Source organism: Rattus norvegicus, chromosome 7, assembly GCF_036323735.1.
Source record: "Rattus norvegicus strain BN/NHsdMcwi chromosome 7, GRCr8, whole genome shotgun sequence".
Classification (NCBI taxonomy): domain Eukaryota; kingdom Metazoa; phylum Chordata; class Mammalia; order Rodentia; family Muridae; genus Rattus; species Rattus norvegicus.
Genome location: NC_086025.1, coordinates 18,158,365 through 18,180,120, shown reverse-complemented (window position 1 = coordinate 18,180,120; position 21,756 = coordinate 18,158,365). Strand labels below are relative to the sequence as shown.

Genomic DNA, 21,756 nt, shown 5'->3' with positions numbered 1-21,756 from the left:
AACTAAGCTGGGATATTGAGGATCTCCAAATCTACAACCAAGACAACTCCAGTAGACAGAGAAGATTGTGTTGTTGTGACGGGTATCCAAAGAAGGAGAACAGCACTTCTGTGGGCCAATGTCTAGGCTCCTACTCCCGAGTCCAGTCAAGTATTTCTCCAGCATGTACTGGCACAGCCTCAGATCCTTCAGGTTCTTCACCTACAAAAGCTTTTCCAATAATAGGTAGTAGAGTTCAGTTACTAGGTCCTTTATGAGTTTGAGAAAGACCTCACTTGAGTTAAACTTTGACCTTCACAGGCTCTCCAGGAAATATACATGCTACCTGCCCCCACATGCATGGACACACACACACACACACACACACACACACACACACACACACACACACAGAGAGAGAGAGAGAGAGAGAGAGAGAGAGAGAGAGCGAGAGAGAGAAAGGAAGAGAGAGACAGAGAAAGAGATAGAGATTGAGCAAGGGAGAGACAGATTGATAGACAAAGCGGGAGTTAGGCAGTAAGAAAGAGAACAGGAGAGAGTCAGAAACAGATGCCAAGAATGAGAAAAAGACGGAACAAAAGATATAAAAACCAGAGAAGAGATAGAAGAGACAGACTACAGACAGAATGTAGGGGAGAGTGAATAGGTAAATGAGAAAATATGTAAATAATTTAAAATGCTTTGCAGGGCTACATGTTCTCAGTGCCCACACCATCTGTTTAAATTAGGGTAAAGTATATAAGCATCATACATACCTAGCAGCACTGATTTGGACTTAGTCTAAGAAGCACAATCTAACTGCCATAAATGCCATGAAAGCCCGACAAGTTGCTAACCTTTATTGGTGAGAGGGGCTCCACAACTGTCAAAAGACCTGGCAGAGGAAACAGAAAAAGAAAAAGATCAACCTGAAGGCCAACAAGTCTGCTGTGAAATTTTTATCTCTGCCTAGAAAGTACTAGTCAATGATACAGTACATACATCATAGTGTTGAGCTGATGGCTGAATGGAAACACTGTCAGGTATAATATGGGGAGAAACTGAGAAGGCCAGAAAGGACACTCTACAAGATATCAGCTTTGACCCTAGGTAAAATGAGAAGCTAAAGCCTCTAGTCACAAGTCTGACAGTTTTCAATGTTGAGCGGCGAGGTGGCCACTGGGAGAAATTCATGATCTTTAATTATAACTGTCAATTAGTACAGGAAATGTGACCTGGAGGGAGAGTCTTCACAAAGGAATCCTCTAGATGATCCTTCTCCTGTGAGCAAGTCTGTAGAGAATCGATTTTATGATCTTAAATGACATGGGAAGTAACAAGAATTTTAGCAGTGCCACTCCCTAGTCTTAGGGAAAGACTTCATAAGAGCAGAGGCCTTTAGATGAACACTAGCAAGCAAGAATACATGCATGCATTAATTTCTCACACTCCTGCCTGTGGATAGAACATGGGTAGCCCCTTTGTAGTGCCTTAGCTACACTGTGCTAATGCAGTATACCAGGAAGTGTTAAGTCACTGGATTGAAATGAAACTAAAAATATTTTGTTTCAGATAATCACACTGACACTAAAAAACAACAACTCAGACAACAGTGGAAGTTATCTGTTGGTTCTCTTAGTCAAATTTATCAAACTGTAGCTACCAACTCTTGCTCGGTAGGACCAGGTGGACATGGCTTCACTCTCTATGAATGTCTGATCTCCATTCATATTCTAAGAAAACCAAGAGAAGAAGGCAGTTTGTAACAGCTGGATACACAGATTTCCCACATTTAAGGAATAACCAATAACACAAAACGCCATCACATTTGCACTTGGACCTTTTCCAAGCCCTAACCAGCAGAACTCCTCTAGGTCTTGGCACTGAAATGGATGACCTATATGACACTTGATGGTGGCAGCCAGGGAAGGGAGGGGCCATACCATGTTGACCAGATATCCACACTGCAGATGCTTGTGACGATGCAGATGAGGTTGCTTGACACATTGTTGGTGCCCTCCTGTCTGCAGACAGAGGCTTTTGTTTGGCCTGCCTGGTAGCCACATTGAGCAACTTCTTGTGGGAAAGCACCAGGATCTGCAAGTGACAATTGAGAGTATGGAATACCATGGGATGATAAGGACAGAGTCCCCACTACGTTGGTCATGATGCATCCATAGCTTCTTCACATAATGACACTATACTGAGACTCTGGAGAGAAGATGTGTAAATAGACGAGAGGGTGAACATCCCAGGAAGACAGTCACAGGGATCAAGTGCCCAGAAGTAGAGGACAGCAGAGGGTGTGTAGATGGTAGAACTTTAGAGGATATTCCCATGTTCCTACACAATCAGGTCAGTTCTGGTATTGAGTATTTAGTTCTAGTATTTAGAAAAGAATTAGAAAAGATAGAATCAAAGAAAAGTGGTTTTCTGTGCTGATAACTAATCACAAATTCTATGGTGCTGAAGGATACAGGGATGACTGGATCCATTAGCCCCATCTTGTGCTGCTTCTAGGCATTACAGAAGGCCAGCTATTCAACACACTGTGTTAGTCAGATTCCCGTTTTACAGCACTAAGCACCCTCTATAGAAAAGGAAGCTGGATCCCAGAAGTCAATCAGAGTGGGAGAACGTTCCTGAAGTGGTAGGCAGGACTGTAAACTGACCAGTGAATATCGGAGTGTTCAGGGAGAGCATTCATAACCTATGATGTTCAAAGAGTGAGGAGAAATCTGCCCACACCAAAGATCCTGAAGGGTCTCTTCATGGGACACGCCACCCAGGGAGCCCTCAGTCTCTATCAGCACTTCAGGGCTCTATTCATCCTAGGCCTACTAATTTGATGCTGGAACTAAAGGAACTTTGGGAAGTGGGTTGAGATCAATCACATAGTGAGAAATCCACATGGGACCTCCCCATCTTCCTCACCTGGTCTTTCCTTTGACGTGTAGACATGGTCCTCTCTGAGACAGAATGTTCCAGGAGATCGAAGAGTGTATTTTTTCACATATTGAACTAGATTTTTAAATCAATAGCAGCATTAGCTACAATTGCAGTTCAAAATCAGAGGTCAAGTGGTTTTGCCTTCACTGAGAGATCAGGTCCAGACTTTCAGGTCAGACTCTGCTCACCAGTGACAAACGGAAGGACTTTGGTGCACAGCCTCGGGATTTGGGCTCCAGGCTGTGTTGCCTCAGTCAGAAAAGCCTCATGGCCCTCGACTGCTTCATTGTATGTCAGAGTCATAGTTGGTGATATCTAAAAAGAGGACAGGGACAGAATGTAAGAGAACAGAGGATTGAGCTAGGTCATTCGACCTGTAACAACACAGTGTGTTATTTGTATAGCTAAGAAAATTCCTGGACAGTAAGAGGGTGTGCTGAGGGAGACTGAGTGTCTGCATGGGAGATAAAGCCAACTACAGTGCTGGTGTACAACCAAGGTTCAGGATTACCTCTGGTGACAGTTTTTATCTGCACTCCTTACCAGCTTAGAAACTGACATGCAAAATCAACGATGGTTAGCCACGTGCAGCAACATGGCCTGTTGTTTCTGGGATTCCTACACTGTCTCTATCAGGATGGCCTCCTCATCTTCTGACAATCCCACCACCAGCACAACAGTAGTGCACACTTCAGGCCTTTGGCAGGTAGCAATACCCAACACTCCCAGGGTCTGTGATCTGCGTGGAGAACAGCATTTCACTAAGAGGTGAAACACAATAAATTTCCTTTTAGGGTGTCCATAAATATCTATCACAGTATCACAGACACTCGTCAGGTCCAGTCATTCATGATGGCTGCCTGTCACATGGCTGCCATTGCCTTCCTTCTCATGCCTTCTTTCTCTCCAGGCTCAGCTCGACAGAGCTGTCTTCTCAGGGACAGTGTTTCCCAATAACCTGTACAAGGATGGGAACTGACAGTTTTATTACTGTTTTTACCTGTTTTGATGCAGACTTACCTCACCACCTCTGTCTTCCTGGATGTCCTGGACTCTGCCAGAGTGTCAGCTCCTTGGGCACAGCTTGTTTGTCACACTAATGCCACTGGGATCTGGCTTCTCCTGAGAGCCTTACACGTCACAATGCTTAGTTTGTGTTTTCAGTCCAGTGTTGGTAATTTGAGTTGGGATCCTTAGCAACAATGAGCCACTGTCCTTGTACTCAGGAATCCATGACTATCCTGGCCTCAAATGCACCATTATCTGCAGGAGGGAAGCTGAAGGAGGGAAAGAAATTAGTTGTGAGGGGGACTGAAACCCAGGTTTCCAGGACAATGACAGAATAATCATTTCTCAGAACCTCCGACTGAATGAGACCTCCCTTTGTAGATTATAACTAGAGGAACTGCGAAAGCACTCAGGAGGGAAGGACACTAGAGCAAGTACAGAGAAGGGAGAAGTTATGGATCCTTTCCCTTTTCCTTAATGACTAAAGTCTGCACTTGAGAGAGCCAGAGGCCATTAAGAACTGCTAAGGCCATTGACTGCTGGATGTCAGGATGTTGTGTATCAGGAAGCTAATGGATCACCATGTCCTTTAGGGTGAGAGGGAAGAGTTCACATGTGTTGTTGGGCTTTGTCTCATGCTGACTCTGGGATACAGAGAGTGCAGACACTCTATGTACTGTCTGAATTTAGGTTCCAGAGGGATTCTATTGACCATCATCTGCAGATAAACACAGCAGCTACAAATCCTAGAACTTAAACAAATGGAGGATAGAATTGATGAGGAGATGGTGAGTGGCTGAGACACCTAATAGATACCCGAGTGAAAGTGTGACATAAGACAAATTCAAGTTTTCTACAGATCCAAGTGACAGGAAAAGTGCACACCCTGATGTGACTGACATGCCTGCTGTGAAATTTTTATCTCTGCCTAGAAAGTACTAGTCAATGATACAGTACATACATCATAGTGTTGAGCTGATGGCTGAATGGAAACACTGTCAGGTATAATATGGGGAGAAACTGAGAAGGCCAGAAAGGACACTCTACAAGATATCAGCTTTGACCCTAGGTAAAATGAGAAGCTAAAGCCTCTAGTCACAAGTCTGACAGTTTTCAATGTTGAGCGGCGAGGTGGCCACTGGGAGAAATTCATGATCTTTAATTATAACTGTCAATTAGTACAGGAAATGTGACCTGGAGGGAGAGTCTTCACAAAGGAATCCTCTAGATGATCCTTCTCCTGTGAGCAAGTCTGTAGAGAATCGATTTTATGATCTTAAATGACATGGGAAGTAACAAGAATTTTAGCAGTGCCACTCCCTAGTCTTAGGGAAAGACTTCATAAGAGCAGAGGCCTTTAGATGAACACTAGCAAGCAAGAATACATGCATGCATTAATTTCTCACACTCCTGCCTGTGGATAGAACATGGGTAGCCCCTTTGTAGTGCCTTAGCTACACTGTGCTAATGCAGTATACCAGGAAGTGTTAAGTCACTGGATTGAAATGAAACTAAAAATATTTTGTTTCAGATAATCACACTGACACTAAAAAACAACAACTCAGACAACAGTGGAAGTTATCTGTTGGTTCTCTTAGTCAAATTTATCAAACTGTAGCTACCAACTCTTGCTCGGTAGGACCAGGTGGACATGGCTTCACTCTCTATGAATGTCTGATCTCCATTCATATTCTAAGAAAACCAAGAGAAGAAGGCAGTTTGTAACAGCTGGATACACAGATTTCCCACATTTAAGGAATAACCAATAACACAAAACGCCATCACATTTGCACTTGGACCTTTTCCAAGCCCTAACCAGCAGAACTCCTCTAGGTCTTGGCACTGAAATGGATGACCTATATGACACTTGATGGTGGCAGCCAGGGAAGGGAGGGGCCATACCATGTTGACCAGATATCCACACTGCAGATGCTTGTGACGATGCAGATGAGGTTGCTTGACACATTGTTGGTGCCCTCCTGTCTGCAGACAGAGGCTTTTGTTTGGCCTGCCTGGTAGCCACATTGAGCAACTTCTTGTGGGAAAGCACCAGGATCTGCAAGTGACAATTGAGAGTATGGAATACCATGGGATGATAAGGACAGAGTCCCCACTACGTTGGTCATGATGCATCCATAGCTTCTTCACATAATGACACTATACTGAGACTCTGGAGAGAAGATGTGTAAATAGACGAGAGGGTGAACATCCCAGGAAGACAGTCACAGGGATCAAGTGCCCAGAAGTAGAGGACAGCAGAGGGTGTGTAGATGGTAGAACTTTAGAGGATATTCCCATGTTCCTACACAATCAGGTCAGTTCTGGTATTGAGTATTTAGTTCTAGTATTTAGAAAAGAATTAGAAAAGATAGAATCAAAGAAAAGTGGTTTTCTGTGCTGATAACTAATCACAAATTCTATGGTGCTGAAGGATACAGGGATGACTGGATCCATTAGCCCCATCTTGTGCTGCTTCTAGGCATTACAGAAGGCCAGCTATTCAACACACTGTGTTAGTCAGATTCCCGTTTTACAGCACTAAGCACCCTCTATAGAAAAGGAAGCTGGATCCCAGAAGTCAATCAGAGTGGGAGAACGTTCCTGAAGTGGTAGGCAGGACTGTAAACTGACCAGTGAATATCGGAGTGTTCAGGGAGAGCATTCATAACCTATGATGTTCAAAGAGTGAGGAGAAATCTGCCCACACCAAAGATCCTGAAGGGTCTCTTCATGGGACACGCCACCCAGGGAGCCCTCAGTCTCTATCAGCACTTCAGGGCTCTATTCATCCTAGGCCTACTAATTTGATGCTGGAACTAAAGGAACTTTGGGAAGTGGGTTGAGATCAATCACATAGTGAGAAATCCACATGGGACCTCCCCATCTTCCTCACCTGGTCTTTCCTTTGACGTGTAGACATGGTCCTCTCTGAGACAGAATGTTCCAGGAGATCGAAGAGTGTATTTTTTCACATATTGAACTAGATTTTTAAATCAATAGCAGCATTAGCTACAATTGCAGTTCAAAATCAGAGGTCAAGTGGTTTTGCCTTCACTGAGAGATCAGGTCCAGACTTTCAGGTCAGACTCTGCTCACCAGTGACAAACGGAAGGACTTTGGTGCACAGCCTCGGGATTTGGGCTCCAGGCTGTGTTGCCTCAGTCAGAAAAGCCTCATGGCCCTCGACTGCTTCATTGTATGTCAGAGTCATAGTTGGTGATATCTAAAAAGAGGACAGGGACAGAATGTAAGAGAACAGAGGATTGAGCTAGGTCATTCGACCTGTAACAACACAGTGTGTTATTTGTATAGCTAAGAAAATTCCTGGACAGTAAGAGGGTGTGCTGAGGGAGACTGAGTGTCTGCATGGGAGATAAAGCCAACTACAGTGCTGGTGTACAACCAAGGTTCAGGATTACCTCTGGTGACAGTTTTTATCTGCACTCCTTACCAGCTTAGAAACTGACATGCAAAATCAACGATGGTTAGCCACGTGCAGCAACATGGCCTGTTGTTTCTGGGATTCCTACACTGTCTCTATCAGGATGGCCTCCTCATCTTCTGACAATCCCACCACCAGCACAACAGTAGTGCACACTTCAGGCCTTTGGCAGGTAGCAATACCCAACACTCCCAGGGTCTGTGATCTGCGTGGAGAACAGCATTTCACTAAGAGGTGAAACACAATAAATTTCCTTTTAGGGTGTCCATAAATATCTATCACAGTATCACAGACACTCGTCAGGTCCAGTCATTCATGATGGCTGCCTGTCACATGGCTGCCATTGCCTTCCTTCTCATGCCTTCTTTCTCTCCAGGCTCAGCTCGACAGAGCTGTCTTCTCAGGGACAGTGTTTCCCAATAACCTGTACAAGGATGGGAACTGACAGTTTTATTACTGTTTTTACCTGTTTTGATGCAGACTTACCTCACCACCTCTGTCTTCCTGGATGTCCTGGACTCTGCCAGAGTGTCAGCTCCTTGGGCACAGCTTGTTTGTCACACTAATGCCACTGGGATCTGGCTTCTCCTGAGAGCCTTACACGTCACAATGCTTAGTTTGTGTTTTCAGTCCAGTGTTGGTAATTTGAGTTGGGATCCTTAGCAACAATGAGCCACTGTCCTTGTACTCAGGAATCCATGACTATCCTGGCCTCAAATGCACCATTATCTGCAGGAGGGAAGCTGAAGGAGGGAAAGAAATTAGTTGTGAGGGGGACTGAAACCCAGGTTTCCAGGACAATGACAGAATAATCATTTCTCAGAACCTCCGACTGAATGAGACCTCCCTTTGTAGATTATAACTAGAGGAACTGCGAAAGCACTCAGGAGGGAAGGACACTAGAGCAAGTACAGAGAAGGGAGAAGTTATGGATCCTTTCCCTTTTCCTTAATGACTAAAGTCTGCACTTGAGAGAGCCAGAGGCCATTAAGAACTGCTAAGGCCATTGACTGCTGGATGTCAGGATGTTGTGTATCAGGAAGCTAATGGATCACCATGTCCTTTAGGGTGAGAGGGAAGAGTTCACATGTGTTGTTGGGCTTTGTCTCATGCTGACTCTGGGATACAGAGAGTGCAGACACTCTATGTACTGTCTGAATTTAGGTTCCAGAGGGATTCTATTGACCATCATCTGCAGATAAACACAGCAGCTACAAATCCTAGAACTTAAACAAATGGAGGATAGAATTGATGAGGAGATGGTGAGTGGCTGAGACACCTAATAGATACCCGAGTGAAAGTGTGACATAAGACAAATTCAAGTTTTCTACAGATCCAAGTGACAGGAAAAGTGCACACCCTGATGTGACTGACATGCCAGAAAGGGATTGCCCCTCCCCATATGGGTTGGACACTTTCCTGGAAATTTGGTCAACTTTAGGCCATTGGGATGGAAATATTTGTTTACATTATGCCACTGCCTAATTGTCCACTGCATTTATAGTACCTTTTCTTGATTAATGACTAAGTATGTAGGGATGTATGGATGGTAGCTCATCTGGCAGTAGGAAAGAGGTCAAGGAAATCATTGTGAAGAAGCCAGTAAAGAGTACCAGTCATGACCTCTATTCTTGTTTCTGCCTCTAAATATCTACCTTCAGTTACTATGACTTCCCTCATTATATTTACATACATCAGTTTTAAATTACACAACAGTTTCCTCCAGAGCCAAGCAAGACCCACTGCTCTCTGTTCCTGGCAGCAATGAAGACAAAAACATTTGGTGAACACTTGTTGGACTGTGGCTCCAGCTCAGGGCAGCCTAATCCCAGAAGACTCATAGTAGCTTCCTAACTTACTGAAAATTCTCAGCTGGAGAAATCTAAGGAGACCAGGGATAGATGGTGAAACATGAGAGAAAAAGCCAAGTCAGTATAACTGGGCCGCTTTTCAGCTATATTTTAGAGTAGAAAGATATTCCTATGACACTGAAAATGTTGTCTCGAGGTTATGGAGCCTTTGATTTGGATAGGAAGCATGAACACACACACACACACACACACACACACACACACACACACACACACAGATCCATAGAGGTGCCTGGTGACACTTTTTACTTAGAACCACCACTGAGTTTGAAACGCCTACAGGTGCATGTGAAGGAAGGTCGGGGCCTCTAGACTCTGGGATGCCACCATGAGCCCCATTTCTATTTGACTCTGTTCCTTCCCACTGTTCTCTTCACTATCTTGACCTTTCCAATCCTCAGGACTCAGGAGAGTGCACCCCTCAGGTCTTTTCCATGTGTGGACCTTCAAGACTGAGAGAGCCTGAAAGTCAAGAGGAATTTCAGGAGTTTTCACCTAAAGGAGAAACTTACAGTTTATTCTTAAGTGACTCAAAACACTGCAGTATCAGAAAAAGACAACATCATATGCAACATATACAGAGATTGATGCTGGCTGTAGGTCACACAGCTTCCGCCATGGCCCTCTGTGCCTTCTATTATTTTCTTCCAGGGTCTCTCCTGCTGTAACTCTCACAAAAGTGTCTCTTCTGATGCCCTGGACTACCATGCATACTCTTTTGTCTCTTACCAAGTTAGTTGTTTGCATGCAGAACTACACCATCATTTTTGTCTTCCTGATTTCCTGGATTCTGCCAGGTTATCTGCTGCTTGGGGACAGATAGGTCTTCAGGCCTAAAGATCCCTGGACCCAGGAGTGAGTGAAGGCTTGGGACAGAGCACATTTTTATTCAATGACTTCTGACTGGATAACTGATCATAGCATGACACAGAGTAAACCTAGAGCACAGGATTGAATCTCAGATCTCATTTTGACACTGGAAGACTTGTTCCAGTTAGGAAAGAATGACGTGAGGCCTATGAAAGAAGACTTAACTCTAGCAATGAACTGGACACACAGATGCTGTAGGGGAAGAACTTGAACATGCTCTGCCCAGAATGCAAAGAGCAAGCTGGATGGCTAGGACACTGAACCCTAACCATGACGAAGAACCCACATCCTGCCAACAAAATCCCATGGAAATGCAGGGACATATGTCATGAGGCTAACCTCTGACAAATGAGGAGAGTCCCAGCTCCAGGCTCTTCAGATGTGGAAGAGGACTGAGTGTCAGAAAGATGGCAAATGCTTAGGGAGCAACCCTTCTAGTTTCCCAGGCTTAGCCGCTTTGAGGTTCACTCACAACTTTTGCATCTTTCTTGGACACAGTGAGAGAGATGCGCTGGGTGCCTACTCTTATCCTTCCCACAGAAGAGCATGTCACACAAGCCGGGTGATCTCCATGATAGAAGCACTGTGTATTATTCTCTAAATCTCCGTGTGGGATCCTTCAGCCCAGCACTGAGACTCATACTAGACATGGTAGACAGAAGTCTGGACTTTCCAAAGCTGGAGCACTTTTGAAATGTGGTTCACGATCACATCCTGGAGGCACTTAAGCTCTCATACCTGAAGCCCACTTCCCATGTCCCTCAAGTCTGCTGCTGTCTGCTGCATACAGTGCCCCAAGCCTACTACAGTAGATTCTCAAGAGGATGGCTAGTTCAAAGAAATTCGAGCTTTAGAGTGAGACCTCAGTGAGTTTGGTTTGTATGAAAGACTGGGAAGGAGTGTCCTAGCTATGTAGCACGTGTAGGAACGTGAATAGATGTCACTTTGAATGCCCAGTGGCCTGATCAGGAGCTGACCAAGCCAGCACATGCACTGCAGCTTAGGGAAAGCAGCAAGAACAGAGTTGTGGACTGAAACTTCCCATTTCTGCTCCTTGTGAACTATGGAGCAGGCATTTGCTGTACTCACAGGGAACATAGGTCTCCTTGTTGGTAGCATAGCAAATGATGGGAGGGAAAGAAACCTAGGAGCCCACGGGTCAGTGTCCTGGGACATTCATTTTGAGGTTTAGTTGCCTTGAGCCTGGTAGCAAGAAAGATCCTCTAGGAGCTATTCAGCCCTGGTTAGTAGATGGTAAGTAAGACTAGCATGACACTGTACGACCAGTCTCTGAATGCCAGATTGGAACTTCTAGTGACACTGACCCCTCTCTGCTGCATGCAGGATACATAAGAACTGGGTATCCACAGCCGAATCCCAATGTATTCATTCAAGCAGCATTGTCAGACCTCACAGGACTCAGTACACTCCGCCTGTCCAGTTCAATTGTAGGGAGACATGGAGGTGGCCCCTTAGTACTTTGACCACTGTCACTCTGCCAGGCACTAGGTCCCTAAGCAGAGTCTCTATCTGAATATGTTCCCCATAGAGAACAGCCTTATATGCCGCCTTTCAGACTGACTGTACCCATACTCACTTGCTGATTATTGCTAGTTCGGTTACATCAGCACCACCTAGGCATTCTCCAAAAATATTTCTTCCTCAGATGGTACGGAAATGAGCAGGGTTTTATCCAGCTGGAGTAGACATACTTCTCCCCAACCCAAGAGACCCCATGTATACTCTTCTGATATTTCCAGTGAGAATACATGAATAAAGACAGAGACAATAAAATTCAGAGTGGAGATGCACCCTCCCACATTAGCTTACCCTTTTATATGGTACTGCTTGCTGCCTTTTTCAGGGGGGCCACTCTCTTGGAGGATCTATGCTGGGTTTTTTTCTTTGGAGCCCTTGGGAAGCAGCAAAGTCTTGAAAAACAGTCCCCGATTCCTTTGCGGAGTCTCTTAAACCATCCCATCGTCTGAGGGGGAGATGATGTATTCATCTCAATGTCCTGCTTATGTGGCAGGATTATTTCAACTCCCAACATGTTGTTGTAGACGCATGGGGAAGCTACAGGTCTTGAGTGGAGGGCACGGGTAGAAGTGCTTCTCTGCTTCTTAGGATAGTATACCGCAATAGGAGGCATGGAGACACACCTGCCCATATTGAGTCCTGATAGAATGAGGTCAAGAGGATTCTGTTCCCTTGAGGGCTGTCTGTGGAGGAGGCCAAAGTTGGGCTCACTGGCCCTTCTCCTGAGAGGAAGGCCAAAGACAGAGGGATGTGCTGGTGATGGGGGTGGCGGAGGGCACGGATCCCCAGGCTTGGTTGGAGTGATAGATGCAAGATCATACCCTTCGCTTACGTGATTTTTTAAGCTCAAATATGCCCCCATTGGCTCATCGTATCTTTTCTTTTGGAGGGATTCCAAGATGTCCTTGGCATTATACCCCATGCCACACAGCATTTCTATAATTTTGTAATCTGGGTCAGACATGGGCGGGATTTTTAACTCACATTTCTTGATCCATGGGTGATTTTCAATTTCCTCTATAGAGGGCCTCATTTCTGGTGAAACCGTGAAGATTTGATGTATCAGGTTTTCGAGTTGCCCAGACAGGTGATGTGGAACGGTATAGGTCCCCGTTGTAATCTTTTGCTCAATCTCATCGATGGTGTTTCCTCTGAAGGGAAAGTAGCCAGTGGTGATGAAATATAGGAGTACGCCCAAACTCCACACATCAGAACTCTTGCCATCATATGGCTGCCGTAATACCAGTTCAGGGGCATTAAAGCCCCTGGTTCCACAGTGCCTACTCAGTAATGTACCAGGTCTGCATTTGACTGCCAGGCCAAAGTCGATCAGCTTAACATTGCCCTCTCCATCTATCAGTATATTCTGTGGCTTGATGTCGCGATGGACAATGTCCAGACTATGACAATGTCTTATGGCAGATACGATCTGTCCGAACATTTTCTTAGCCTTTTCTTCTGGCAATGGGCCCTCCTCACTTATTAGTTGTACTAAGTTGCCTCCTGGAGCATATTGTAAAATAAAATGAATCTGGTTCGCTGTAACCAGGATCTGGAAGAGGGAAATTATATTTGGATGGTGCAGTAACTCCAAAGTGGTCATTTCGGACAGGATTGCCCTGATGGTGTTCTTGCTGATCTCTACCGTTTTGATGGCAACCAGGGCCTGTGTTCTCCGGTGCCAGGCCAATTTCACACTGCCATATGAACCCTGGCCAAGAAAGAATGCCACCCTATACTGACTGCCCAAAGTCTTCTTAATAGAAGTGATGTCCATCCCTGTGATCTGGTGAACACAGGTTGTGAGTTACAATAACCAGTCAACTAACAAAATACACAGCTATCAAGGAGTCCCACAGGTCAACGTTAACCTGCTCCCTGGTCCTTATGGACAAATTCAACAGGCTGGCCCACTGTCTTATACAGAGGACACTCATTCTTACATCACAGTGGTTCTTTGTGAGGTCACAGCATGAAATGCACCAAACAGACAAGGCTGTAAACCATAGTGTCTCCACTCTGGGCCTCAGGGAACTTTCCATTCTTGTGAAAAGGAAACTAGCCTCTCTGAGCTTCTTTCAGCAGATCAAAGAGTCAGTATTTACTGTTTAGCAATTACAGGCAGTACTGTGCTGCACAGGGAAGTGCATTAAAGCTTCAACCTGGTGTTGGGGATTTAGCTCAGTGGTAGAGTGCTTGCATAGGAAGTGCAAGGCCCTGGGTTCAGTCCCCAGCTCTGAAAAAAAGAAAAAAAAAGCTGTAACCTAAGAGAGACTTTGATCACCTCTCCAGATGCTCTATTGGCTCCTGAGGCTCTGGTTAGAGGAGCAGCACCTGGGAAGTGCATTGAGGGTCCAATATCAGATCGATTATTTTGTCCTCCTCACATTATGTATGCATTCATTCATTCATTCATTCATTCATTCATTCATTCATTCATTCATCCATTCCTACTTCTTTCCAAAAGGAAGACAGAATGACGGTTACTCAGACAGGTCAGAAGCCTCTCTGCAAGGAAGGGGAGCTGGTAAATCATCTAAAAGGAATGAAGCACTGGGGACTTTGAGAGCAGGAGGGACCCTGGGGTGCCCATTGTGAAGAGTTTCTTCTTGGCTCTACTCACTGACCCAATACTTTACTATAAACTCCACTTCTGGCCTTTGATTGTGGATCTGGTACCTTTTGTTGTCACCTCTTGGTCATTGTCCTCTGAAGTTTCTACTTCCTCCTTGCTGTCCCTGCCCTGATCCAGGAAGTTCCTGCTTCCACCCTGCTGTCCCATGAAATCACCATGGCTGCCATCTGCTGCCCCTGCCCCCTTGATATCCTTCTAGGGGTCCTTTCAGCTCTGGCTCCTCAGTGGCCATGGTGAGCTGCCAGCATCTCCAACCATGCCACTTCACCTATGTTTCTGTGTCTGCTTCAGTGCAGACATCAAAACAAACTTCCGGTTTTCCTTTGAGGAAGACCATCCCCTTCATTTTGGCATCGATGTTCTTGCCTAGCTGCTCCTCGAGTTCCTTCCAAGTGTAGCTCAGTTGGACATCTCAACAAAGCACTGCAGTATCATGGTCTCAAAGGCTGCTGGGCAGTGGATCAGGGAGCACTGGTCGACCGATGTGGCCCCTGATCTGTGGAGATAGAGCAGCTGCCAGGTCTCTACAGCTCCTTTCTCCTCAGTCAGCATCTCAGCTGACCGCTTGAAATGGCCAACGGCAGTGGGGGCACAGAGTCCAATAGTCTGATGGCATCTTTGCTGGAGGCTTTCATTATTTGTTTCAGAAGGAAAACCTATTCATTCAAATTTAGTGCTGGCTTTCCGCTCCACCTGGGGTAACTGGTACTCTTCTTTGGTAAAAGCAGTTCAAACCCCTATCCTTCCAGCTCTGCCTGTTCTTCTTGAAAGATCAAAGACTCCATTTCCATTGGTGTACATCTATGAACAACCAGGTCACCCTCAGGATGTCTAACCCACTTGCAGCCAGTAAACCCACAAAATTGCCATTTCAGCACCTTTCAGGGTGATTTCCTTTTGCTTCTGCAGAATGTCCCCATGTAAGGACTGGGCATTCCTGCTTTATGCATGTGTTTTGTGACAGCTCCTGCCACTATTCGTGGATTCACAGAAGTTGAACATGTCCCCTTGAGGACCACTGTAGCCTTGGAACACATCCCCACTCACCACTGTCCTCTCTGTCTCCTGTGCTCCACAGTTAAGGCTGCTTTCTGAGTCTTTTCCCAATCAGGTCCACCCGTTCATACGTAGGTTTTGTATATTTTTAGCAACATTAAATACCCAATGAGACCATGTTGCAGAGAAAAAGCAATGTTTGCGGGTTGCCTTCAGAATCGTTATTGTATGCTATACATAAAATTTCTTCCACCTGATCTTCAAAACCAGTATCTAACATCTGGTCATCTTCATCCAGGACAACATGTTAAAGTTTGGTGAGATCTAGCTTGCCATTCTGCAAGTGATCCTCAATATGAGCTAGGGTCCCAACCAGGATATCAATCCCACTCTGCACTTGTTCTCGTTTACCACCATAGGGAGTTTCACCATAAAAAAACACTGATAGCTTTTATCGATGTCACTGAAGTCTTTGCTCATTTGATTTGCTAATTCTCTTGTAGGTGCAGCACTAGTATCTGATTGGCTTGGCCTCTCTTCCTCTCTTGAAGTCCACCTTTAAGTTACCCAATCAAAGGGACGGCAAAGGAGAAGGTCTTCCTGCTTACTGTCCATGCCTGGGCAATAAAGTCTGTCTCACTGTATACATGATGGAATGTCTTGGTTTTTAGAAAAAACGGGAAGTAAACCCCTCAAGCTTTGAGCTTTGAGAAGCTTGACGGTCTCTTCGGGTATGGGAAAATTAGAGAGAATCCTTTCTTCTCCATGAGTATTTCCTTTTCTATCTCATTACTATTTTCTTCCCCAGGAGCATCCCTGGAGTTGGAGTTTGGTTCGGAATGGGAGAGGACATTCTTGAGCCTGGGCTCTTCTCTCCCTTGTCTCATTAACTTCTTTCCCTTTCTTCTCCTTGGGCTTGGGCATGTCTGCCTCTGCTTCAGAAACTTCCTGGTTTTTATCTCTGTTTTTTTCCCATTGGCTGTTTTCTTCTCAAGGGACTCCTTTTCTTCTGGGATGTTTTGCTTTTACAAGCATTGTGGTCTTGAGGCTCATCCTCCTTCTTGGCCTTGTTGGATTTAGCAGAACACACATCAACTTCAGAAGGCCCTTTCTCTTTCACTGCTTTTGCTCTGGAGGAACAAGTCTTTTCCATTCCTTTCATTGCTTCTTCTGTCTTCGATTTTGGCTTCTCCTTTCTACTTTTCCTCTTGCTTGCGTTGGCAGCATCTCCTTGCTCTCCTCAGCCCTGTCTTCTCCCTACTTGGATCACTGGGGAGTTTCCTGGTATTTTTCAGTGTGAGCTACTCAGGTCTGCCAGTCCCCCAACTGTGTGCAAAGGAGAGAGAGCGACAGAGCAGCCTTCTACTTGTGATCCACTCTGCATCTCTCAATAATTTCTTCCCTTGGAAAGAGATGATGCTTACTTCCCCTGCAATTTCTGTTAGAATTTCTACTACTGTGAAAAGACGCCATGACAAAGGTAATATATTACTGCCTTGTCATGTACAATATTTTCTTGTGGCTGGCTCAATGGTTGTGAGTTTCCATCCAAATCATTATGGTGGGAAGTTAGGCAGCTTCTAGACAGGCAGCGCAGTTGAGGTGCTGAGTGTTGTACATCATGCTCCAAAGGCAAACGGAAAACTCCTTCCAGGCAGATAGGAGGAGAATCTCCAAACACATGCATACAGTGACACACATATTCAAACAAGCACACACCTCCAATAGTGCCCCTCCATTTGCCACGCAAGTACAAACAAACACATGCAGTTTCCAAGCTCTGTGCTCTGTGTCCTCCCAGCTCCTTTTTTGGTCAGCATTTGTCTTGATCAAACAATGAACTTTCTGAACGTAAAGTACTTCTTTCTATGGGCTCCTTACCTTCCCAGAAATCAACCTTCTTTGTGACTGTGACAGGCGCTTAGGTGCAAACATTTGGGCAAGTATCTGTGAGTGTTTTTGAGATGTTTTTCTCTAAGGAACATAAGGTCCGCACGGCATGATTTTTGGAACATTTCCTCGGGGTGCATTTCCAGCTGCATCAAACTGTGAAAGCAACAAGATTCTCAACCATCCACTGCCTGGGATTCCTGACCATGAACACAGGGAAATCAGTTGCTTTTTCTGCTGATACCCTGCTTTTCCCACCATGAGATACTGTATCATCATTACATCTGAGCCAGGACAAGCAAGGTGCATTCTCGGTTCTTTCCCAGGCCCTATCACTTAAGTTCCAGCTGCTGTACCTTGGAGATAAGCACATCCAGATGGACACTAGGAGTTCAGCTTCAGCTTGTTTGGGAGCTACAGGACTTCTCAGTGAATATCTCTTTGGTGGCTCCAGGTGGAATAGTCAGACCCCTTTATTTGTACCTCATGCAACATGGGATCTGAAGAGGTAGAATGCTTCCTCCCTAGGTATATGCACACTGGTACAAGACTGACATGCTGTCATGTTTGTCAAGGAAAAGGTGTGTGTGCCTCTGCCTGTTTAAGAGGACAATGCTTCTGGTAGCTTTTCATAGGGATCCTCTAACTTGTTGACTTGGCATGATTTGAATTCTCCCAGGTCCTCAATCTACGAAGTGTTGATATAAGCCACTGGTGTGGGGATTGCCTATTGCTCCCTCCATGATGTTAATACCAAGGCTTTTTTCAAAAAGTCTAAGCCATAAGACCCTGTCTTTTAAAGCCTTTTGCTGGGTGACCTAATCTTTTCCCACCAGATGTTCTAAATCCCAAGACAACAACTCAGGTAGAGCAGGTGCTGATGGGATATTCTAAGTATGAGATGGTTGTGAGACTGGATCCAGAGATCTACTGTGCCTGTCACCTCGAAACAGTTCCATGATTCACAGATACCTGGTGTGGTTCACCCCAATAGGGCTGCACTCACTCAGAAGGCCATCTTACAGGGGCTTTGTTCTAATCTATTTTTGAGCAGAGTCTGAGTGAAGAGTTTACCCTCTTTGAAGACTTGGGCCTGTAGGTATTCTATCCACATGTCTGCAAGGGCTCAGTGGATTGGGCTCTACCTGCTAAGGCATCCATAGGGTCAGTAACCATATGGACTGCTTGGGCTTTGTCTTCTTTTGCTAGATTATTTGGAAAACATCTCCATCTGTCTCTGTATATAGAGAAGTAGGAAGCCATGATTTGCTTTGTATTCTGCTCTTCACCCTGGCTTGGATCCTTAACCTAAAGCAACCATTCCAAGTGGTAACTCCATAGTGACATCCAGGGGGTCATGAAAGTTGGAGAAGGGATAGGACACAGATTAGTGGGTGAGAATGTATTCTCAGAACCCAAGAGGGCATCTCATACCCCAAGACTGATTGTTACCATAGTGCCCAGCTCTGGTTTAGCTTTCTGTCTCGATACAAGATGCTGTCTCAGCAGGAACTTTGTGCCTTTTCTGAGGTAAGACCCATCTTCCTTGTGGGAAGTCATTTTGCCTTCTTTTATGAATGCCTGACTGTCCGGTAGAGTCAAGTGAGACCGGGGTCTACTAGCAGATTTCCTGATTTGCTGATACATGGAAGGTTATGAGGGACACACTTGAAGCTCATGTTGAGGGGATCAATGTTTGTTAATGTTAGAGGAAGGAATGGAAAGGAATAGATGAGCCTTGAGATGCTAAGTAATATTGAATATATATAAGGCATTGTCTCTGTGGGCTTGGAACTTTGTTCCCCATGATTCTATAGACTATTGTCAAGTCCAGGAGAACCTGGAAACTCGTGTAGTATGGACTGAGCAGCCCTAACCATTTTGTTCTTTGTTTAATTTCTTTTATTTAGTAAGCATTCTATTCATTCACATGTCAAATGCTATCTCACATCCAGGTTACCCTTCCATAAGCCCCATCCCACATCTGCCCTCACAGCCCTCTGCTATGTCTATATGTAGGTGCTCGCCCACCCCCCTACCCCCTCCCACTTCTCCAGTTTACCCCTGTGCTGGGGGAATCAAACCTCTAGAAGACCAAGGGGCTACCCTCCCCTTGCTGTCAGTCAATTCTTTTCTCTGATAAATAGGTATTTGGAGCCATGGATCTCTCCCTGTACACACCTTGTTCAGTGATTAAGACTCAGGGGCTTCTGGGTTGTTAGTTAGGCCAATGTTTTTCTTCCTATTGGGTTACAATAACCCTCTCCTTCTGTAGTCCCTGCGACAGCTGCTCCACCAGGGTCCCTGAGTTCAGTCTGATGGTTAGCTCCAAGCTTCCACATCTGCATTGCTTAGTTGATAACCAGGTCTCCCAAGAATCAGTCAAACCAGGATTCTGTTATCACGCGCCTCATGACAAAGACAACAGTTTCAGGTTTGGTGTCTGCACACAGTGTGGATTCCCAGGTAGGAAAGTTCCTTGAGGACCCTTCCTTCAGTCTCTGCTCCATTTTTTGTCCTTGTTTTTCCTTTGGACAGGAACATTTCTGGGTAAAATACTTTTGAGATGGGCAGGCTCAGCCCTCCATTGGGGACTGTGCCTATATACTGGAGGTGGTCTCTTCAGGATCTATGTCCCTCTTCTCTGCACATTTAGGCTAAAGCCATTCTCAGTGGGTCCTAGGAGCCTCTCATTTCCTGGTCTGTGGGACCCTCTGGTGGCCATCTCCAGTTTGTAATCCCTGTTACATATTTTTATCTATTTCCTAAACCTCTCTTCCTCTTTACCATCTCCTCCACTATCTTATATTGCCCCCTTATTTCCTCCTCCTCCTGTCTCCCTCCCTGGTCCCCTTATTCCTCCACCTCCTGCAATAATCCTGTAACCTCCTCAATGCAGAACTGAAGCATCCACACCCTGGTCTTCCTTCCTCCTTAGCTCCATATGGTCTGTGGGTTTTATCATGGCTATTGTGAGCTTTTTGGATAATATCCTCTATTCAGTGAGTACAAAGTGTGTGGGTTTTTTTGTGACTGGGTTACCTCACTCAGCATGATATTTTCTAGCTCCATCCATTTGCCTGAGATTTTATGAAGTCATTGTATTTAATAACTGACTAGTATTCTACTGTGTAAATGGACCACATTTTCTGCATCCATTCTGCTACTGAGGGACTTTTGGTTTGTTTCCAGCTTGGCTGTTACAAATAAGGGATTTATCAATATAGTGGAACATGTGTCCTTGCTATATGTAGGGGACTTTTGTGTATATGCCCAGTAGAGGTAACCTTTGTCTCTGAGAGTTTTATTCTGTCTTTCCAGTAATCCCCTCTCCCAACATAGAAGGCTGCTGGACATTTTGCCAGACAGACACACATACTCTGCTCTCCTCTCTAGGGGCAGTTAGCTCTCATTGTCTTTTCAGTCTCATCACAGGCACCGATGGTCACATTTCAAGCTTTATTTCCTGTCCCAGTCCAGGAGGATTTGGATCTTTCTTGCATGAACTCTGTTCTCTCCTCAATTAACCATATCCTGTTTCTTCAGCCAGCTGAGCAGATGCCAGAGCCAATACATGTACCCTAGCCTCAGCAGACAGGCCTTGCCATACTTTCAGAGTCCTCTGCCTATCACAAAGTCACTTGCTGTTGTTGTTGTCGTTGTCGTTGTTGTTGTTGTTGTTGTTGAGAAATATCCCTAGCTCACCTGTTGTTGTCCTCCCTCAGTCACCTTCTCTTCACTGTGACCGAAATGGCAGGAGGAAAGTAAACACTCTGCTGAGCCATCTGTGTCTGTCCACCATGTTTACCCTTCTATTCCTAATGGGCCCTGTTCACAGGGGCTGAGGTCTGCAGTTGCCATTCTTTACTGTTGTGTCTCTCCATTCTCAGTTCTAACAAGGCTACGTAAAGTACCCTGGGGTGGAGTAGGTAAGGCAGTAACCTGAGACGTGGAGCTGAGATACTGTGGCCTCAGCTCATGCTCCATAAAGGATGCAGCCATTTGGCCCCATGGAGAACAGGAGCACTAGATGTTGCCTTGTCCAGCAACCCCTCAAGCCTATTTCTGCTGGAGTAAGGGAGGCCCCAGCCTGCCTAGGGGGGATGTGGTTCAAAATGAACATCATTTATATTATGGTTCCATAAAGAGTCGGTTCATGTATTCAAATGTTTGGAAATGAGTGGTCAGAATTGTCAGTGAACTTTACTCAATACATTTTGAGTCCCTTAAACTCAGGCAAGGAAAATCAGACCTGTATATTCCCTGAGGTCTTCAGGGGTCCCAGTGTCTGTCTAATGGAAAACATTCTACAGGAACATGGAAGGATTTCTAAAGCAGGTTATGTGTATTAGGAGGGTTAATTTAGGAATATCTGAATACAGAGGGCACTTAGCTCCTAAAAGTGGGAGTAAGTCTTTTACTATGTGGCAGTTCTCCACGGGTATTTTCCCATCTCCTTGGTCGATGCCTCCATTGGTGAGACAAACTTAGCAACAATCCAAGAGTCACCACTGGACCTCTGGATGAGCCCAGCTGTTTGAGAAGAGCTTCAGAACATACAATATTGACACCAACTG

The 21,756-nt window shown here is 45.2% G+C and overlaps 1 protein-coding gene and 1 pseudogene across 13 annotated transcripts in view; both read right to left on the bottom strand.

Moving 5' to 3' along the window:
* LOC134479845 (putative sperm motility kinase W) overlaps positions 1–13,910 on the bottom strand; it is a 665,424-nt gene extending 651,514 nt beyond the window's left edge. For 9 of the 13 annotated variants that reach the window (XM_063264543.1, XM_063264547.1, XM_063264545.1 and 6 more), the window contains exons 1-7: positions 11,950–13,910; positions 7,865–8,121; positions 6,830–7,159; positions 5,839–5,992; positions 3,949–4,205; positions 2,914–3,243; positions 1,923–2,076 (exon numbers count right to left, since the gene is read on the bottom strand). In XM_063264543.1, the coding sequence (XP_063120613.1) occupies positions 11,954–13,435 (1,482 nt within the window). In that variant the 5' untranslated portion in view covers positions 13,436–13,910 and the 3' untranslated portion in view covers positions 1,923–2,076; positions 2,914–3,243; positions 3,949–4,205; ... (2 more) ...; positions 7,865–8,121; positions 11,950–11,953. Of the gene's footprint in view, positions 1–6; positions 211–836; positions 875–1,922; positions 2,077–2,913; positions 3,244–3,471; positions 3,668–3,928; positions 4,206–5,838; positions 5,993–6,829; positions 7,160–7,387; positions 7,584–7,864; positions 8,122–11,949 lie in introns of those variants that run through there. The other 4 variants (XM_063264538.1, XM_063264541.1, XM_063264540.1 and 1 more) reach the window with 4 other exon arrangements.
* On the bottom strand, positions 13,879–21,181 carry LOC134479631 (nucleolar RNA helicase 2-like; annotated as a pseudogene).
* Between the last annotated feature and the right edge of the window lie 575 nt (positions 21,182–21,756).